This window comes from Carcharodon carcharias, chromosome 5 (genome assembly GCF_017639515.1).
Source record: "Carcharodon carcharias isolate sCarCar2 chromosome 5, sCarCar2.pri, whole genome shotgun sequence".
Classification (NCBI taxonomy): Eukaryota; Metazoa; Chordata; class Chondrichthyes; order Lamniformes; family Lamnidae; genus Carcharodon; species Carcharodon carcharias.
In genome coordinates, this window is record NC_054471.1 from 118250450 (window position 1) to 118256629 (window position 6180).

A 6180-nucleotide genomic window follows, 5' to 3' on the forward strand; every position below is an offset into this window, starting at 1 on the left:
AAAATGATGCTAGAAAAAAAAAACAATGGCTAGAACATATATAGCTTTGGATAAATTAATGTAGATTTGCTCCTATATCTCTCAAAAGAAGATTGTTTATGCTAATTCTCCTAATTGTATTTGATATGATACTAACGTCAGAATTTCAGTTACTATATTTTGCCCCTGCTGAGGTAGATTTGAGTGGAAGACTTTCTCCATTAGATGCTGAATTACAATCATTATAATAGCTCTTACTTGTGATACTTAAGAATCATCAGAAGGAGAAGATAATAATAATAATAACATGTTCTCTTCTTTTTAGGCTGAATGAACACCCCTGGGTAAGAGAAGAGTACATACGCAATGGGCCCAAACATACTGTCTGTTTACAAGTCCAGGATACTGAGTGATGTCCCCAGGGCAGAGATGATCCCTATTGTAGCTGTGACTGGAGCTAGGATCTTAGTTATAATAATTGGTTGATTGATGAAACCACTGAATTTTGCTATATAAACAGCTAATGAAAATCACTGGGAGGCAATTAGTGTTTAGTGGAGGTGCGAGACTGGTGTTGCTGTTGAGTGCTCTGTTCTGATATTATCAGAGCCATTAGTGAAATCCTTCCACATTTACATTGTGCATGTTTGCTTTCTAGTCAAAATTTCAGAGTAATTGAAAGATTTACTGTTGCGGTTATAATCACTATAGAATTGCAAAAAACAGCAACTAAGAAATTAAGGGTAAGTCATCTAATTGAAAATAATGAAAGTATATTTCCTAGTAAGCGTATAAGTAAAAACATGTTTTGTTCCGGTTACCTTTCCAGACAGAAGTGCTTAATTCCAATGAACAATTGAAATGATGTCTTCTGATCTCTTAAACTAAATTTGTCTTTCAAACAATACTGGTTAATTTTTGAGTCATATCTTTTTGGTCCATTGACAAAAAAATGTAAGATTTTAACATTTTTATTCTGGTTATTTTCCAGAAAGCTCTTGCCCAACTAGCTGCTTCAGTTAATCAAAAAGGCAACAAGTACAGCACAAGTCAGAGTAGCTCCAGCATTTTCAGGTATTTTGGGAGTTTAAGTTTATAGAGTTGAATAGGAAATGTTAAAAAAACAAAATTAACGCTATCAGCCCTAATGTCATAGTCAATATTATAATTAAACAGGTCAAATCAATCAAGGAAACTGGAATGAATGTTTTAGAAACATAGAAAATAGGAGCAGGAGCAGGTCATTCGGCCCTTTGAGCCTGATCCCCCATTCAATATGATCATGGCTGATCCTTTATATCCTCGCCATACTCCATGCTCTCCCCATACCCCTCAATGCCTTTAGAAACCAGAAATCTATCTATTTCCTCCTTAAATATATTCAGTAACTTGGCCCCCACAGCCTTCTGTGGTACAGAATTCCACAGGTTTCACCACCCTCTGAGTGAAGGAGTTTCTCCTCATCTCAGTCCTAGATGGCCTACTCTGTATCCTGAGACTGTGACCCTTTGTTCTAGAACTGCAGCCAGAGGAAATGTCATCCCTGCTTCCAGTCTGTCCTGCCCTGTCAGGATTTTATACATTTTAGTGAGATCTCCTCTCATTCTTCTAAACTCCAGTGAATACAGGCCTAGTCACCCAATCTCTCCTCATACGACAATCCCGCCATCCCAGGAATCAGTCTGGTGAACCTTCGCTGCACTCCCTCTATGGCAAGTATAACCTTCCTTAGATAAGGAGACCCAAACTGCACACAGTACTCCAGGTGTGGTCTCACCAAGGCCCTGTACAGCTGCAGTAAGATATCCTCGCTCCTGTACTCAAGTCCTCTCGCAATGAAGGCCAACATACCATTTGCCTTCTTAGCTGCTTGCTGCACCTGCATGCTTGTTTTCAGTGACTAGTGTATAAAGACACCCAGGTCCCTTTGTACATCAATATTTCCCAACCTATCACCATTTAAATAATACTCTGCCATTCTGTTTTTCCTACCAAAGTGGATAGCTTCACATTAATCCATGCTATACTGCATCTGCCATGTATTTGCCCACTCACTCAACCTGTCTAAATTGCCTTGAAGCCTCTTAACATCCTCCTCACTGCTCACATTCCCAACAAGTTTCATGTCATCAGCAAACTTGGAAATATTACATCTGGTTCCCTCATCCAAATCATTGACACATATTGTGAATAGCTGGGGCCCAAGCACTGATTGCTACCCCAATAGTCATCAACTGCCATTCCGAAAAAGACTCATTTATTCTTACTCTCTGTTTCCTGTCTGCTAACCAATTTTCAATCCATGCCAATATATTACCCCCAATCCCATGAACTGTAATTTTACACACTAACCTCTTATGTGGGGCTTTCAAAAACTTTCTGAAAATCCAAATACACCACATCTACTGGTTCTCCTGATCTACTCAGCCAGTTACGTCCTCAAAATACTCTGGTAGATTTGTCAAACATGATTTCCATTTCATAAATCCATGTTGACTCTGTCTAATCCCGTTGATATTTTCTAAGTGTCCTGTTATCACATCATTTGTAATAGACTCTATTTTGCCTACTACTGATGTTCGGCTAACCGATCTGTAATTTGCTGTTTTCTCCCTCTCTCCTTTTTTAAATAGCAGGGTTACATTTGCCACTCTCCAAGCTATACATTACATACAGTTGCATCTGTTGGCATATTTCAATATTGATCTACTAATGATAATAGTGAATGTTCCATCATTGCTTGGCACGCAATGGGAAATATTTTCAATATGGCATTGCACCTTATTCTTCAATCAGTTTTCTGCTCCTCATTACAGCAGTGAACACTGGAACACTCATCATGTTTTTGCTAAATGTGTACAATTAATCAAACAGAGATCGCAATTATGTGACTTAAATACTTCGGTAGGAATTTGTGTGTTAATGGAATGCAAGTGTGAAGTATTCACCATTTATCCGAAACCATTGGTAATCCATTGGCAATGTACAATTGAATTTGTCTATGTATGGCTCTCATATTCAAAATGTAATTTGTATTTTCTTAATTATTTTAGTCTAGATTGATCACACCAACTCCAACCCTTTGTTTTTATGATGCCTTCCATTTCGCATAAGCCTATTTCAGTTAGTGTCTGAAGTGTTGAGCTCCATTTAATCCTGCCAGAAGTAAAACTAAAACTTGTCAATACCAGTGGATATAGAACAATTACTCAAGGTACCAGGTATGATTAAAAATAAGTGATCTTCTATATATATCTGGTACTATGAAATCATGCTTGAGTTCTATTAATTAACCTCAATTTGTCTAAGTTGTTAGGCTTGTGCAGTTAGCTGGATAAGAGATGACAAGCTCCTACTCTACATCAGCCTGACTCTTCTAACTCTACATAAAACAGTTTCACTTTTTGTTTGTGATGTAATTTTATTTGGAGCATTGAAGTATAAAATTTATTGGTGTGCAGCCATTTTGGGGGTGAAAATAATCTTAGATGCAGTGTAAAGTGATCTGTCAATTCACTTTCACCCATTTTGGGCTGGACCAATTTTGCTCCCTTTGTTTATTTCATTCTATCTGATTGCTGACCTAGTCACTGGAGATAATTGTCAGTCTTGCAGTAAACTGATGTAACTCTTGAGTACAAACACATTTCCATCTATTTCAGATGAAGTCACATTGTTTGCCATTGGGAGATTTGAACTCTTGATACTCTTTTTGAGTAAACCTGTTTCCATCTGTTTCAGATGAAGTTACATTGTTTCATAGTTTGCCATTGTAAACCAGTACCATAACCACTTGGCTTTTAGGCCAAGCTTTGGCTAGAATGTAACTCTTTCGAGTACAAACCCATTTCCATCTGTTTCAGATGAAGTTATATTGTTTCATAGTTTGCCATTGTGAGATTTGAACTCTTGATCTTGGGGTTACAAACCCAGTACCATAACCACTTGGCTATTTAGGCCAAGCAGTAAACTGATGTAGTGGTCCATTGCACAACCAACTGGATTTTCTTTCCATTAATTACAGTGGATGAAATTCAGGCTAGCTTGATACTGGGCATACAATTTGCTATGTTAGTTGGTGGTAAAGTTGGCAATGACTCCCAATTTGTTGTATCTGTACTTTTCACAAGAAATCCTGAATCCCTAACATTTCTGAACTGGAGTTAAGCAAAATTATTAAAGTGTCACATTTGTAGCAGTAAAATTGAATATTACTCAGTAAACAACTATATATTAACGTTCAATAATGAAATATATACATGTATATATATATATATATGGGCAAAAACACACATGTAAGGATATAAAATTTACTTATTATAGTGGATTCAGGAAAGTACTGTCAGTGAGCTGGAGAAGGTCCAGGGAACAGCTACTAAATTATATCATGTCTTAGGCCTCTTAGGAGAGGTTGAAGGAACTGAGGATTTTTAATAGGAAATTTAACAGACTTAAAGCTGAGATGATTGCGGTTTAAAATGATGAAGGGAATGGATTCTATTCTGGTAGACAGTTTATTTGAATTTGATATGGGTAAGAGAGCTAAGAGCCATGAAAATAAAATCAAAAACATAGGCTCCTTTTTGACTGGGAATCTGGGAATGTGGGAATGTTGCACATGAGACATGAAATGGACAGCCCTCCTGCCAGCGAAAGTGACATTGGCTCCTGGCAGGGTATAATAGCTAGGTTTCACTTGCCTGTCACTAATCAACTTCCTGATCAAAATGGCCAGGGAGTCTGTGGGAGGCACCACAGCCTTTAAAATCATGTCGATCACATGCAGCTGCCAGGGACCAGAGGGAACAGGCTGAGATTGGAAACTTGTGTGGGGAATTTGAGGCAGTTAACAATTTCTTGACATCCACAGATGAAGTAATTCAAGAAATAGTCAAAGTTTCTGCACTTCTAAGTGGCACTTACATTTAGAAACATTTTCATGTCTTGTGATATCTCTACAAATTATGTGTATTGCAATCTCCATAGAATGTTCCATTTTAAAAGTTTTCTCTGATGTTCTATTTGCAGTTTAAAATAGAGAGAAGATGTTAAAGAGAAGAATTGCTGAGCTTCAGGGACTTATAGAGGCTTTTAGGGAACTTGAGGATTTACTGATTTTGGAGCTATATTAACAATTCAAAGGCTGAAGCATCTTCAAAGAGAACTAAAATGAATGCAAGTCTCAGAAACACAGAAATGGTCGAATATTGCTATGACTTTGTGGATGGATCTTGCCTGAAAGCAACCCGATCCAATGGCCTCCGGATGGCCCTTTATGCATTTGGTGCAGTCGCAATTCTGGTCACAATGTTTGGTAACCTGTTGGTGATCATTTCGATCTCACACTTCAAACAGCTCCACACACCCACTAATTATCTCGTTCTTTCCTTGGCAATTGCTGATTTCCTGCTGGGATGCATGGTTATGCCTTACAGTTTGGTAAGGTCGATAGAAAACTGTTGGTACTTAGGCGATTTGTTTTGCAAACTTCAAGCAAGCTTTGATTTTATGCTGTGTGCAGCATCAATTTTCCACCTATGCTTTATTTCTGTTGATCGTTATTATGCAGTATGTGACCCTCTGAAATACAAGACCAGAATTACTCTTCAAATCGTCCTAATAATGATCATCATCAGTTGGATTCTTTCAGCCTTTGTGGGTTTTGGAATGATCTGTTTAGAGCTAAATTTAATAGAAATTAGAGATTTTTACTACGATAATATTTATTGCTATGGGGGCTGTATACTTGTGATGGGTAAACTATGTTCAGTGATTTACTCACTAATTTCCTTTTACTTCCCAGGGTTTATTATGCTATGTATTTATACAAAGATCTATCTTGTAGCCACAAAACAAGCCCGAGCCATAAATGACATTACAAGGCAAATCCAGAGCATCAAAGAAAGCAAAAACACAGCTTCTCAGACAAGTGAAAGAAAAGCTGCAAAAACTCTTGGAATAGTGATGGGAGTATTTTTAATGTGCTGGTCTCCATATTTCACTTGTAATTTCATAGATCCTTTCATTGAACATGCAACCCCACCGATTATGTTTGACCTTTTTTTTTGGCTCGGGTATTTAAACTCCGCATTCAACCCCGTGATATATGCATTTTTTTATTCTTGGTTCCGAAAAGCCCTAAAAATGATTTTAACTTTTAAAATATTCACAACTGATTCCTCAAGAATAAATCTATTCTGA

The 6180-nt window shown here is 37.4% G+C and overlaps 1 protein-coding gene across 1 annotated transcript; it reads left to right on the plus strand.

Annotated features, from left to right (window-relative positions):
* Window positions 1–5148: 5148 nt before the first annotated feature.
* On the plus strand, window positions 5149–6180 carry LOC121278048 (trace amine-associated receptor 1-like). Its single transcript, XM_041188076.1, has one exon. The coding sequence runs from the start codon at window positions 5149–5151 to the stop codon at window positions 6178–6180; it is 1032 nt and encodes a 343-aa protein (XP_041044010.1).

Coding starts and splice junctions, on each gene's coding strand:
- LOC121278048 (XM_041188076.1), top strand. CDS start 5,149: ATGAATGCAAGTCTCAGAAACACAGAAATGGTCGAATATTGCTATGAC.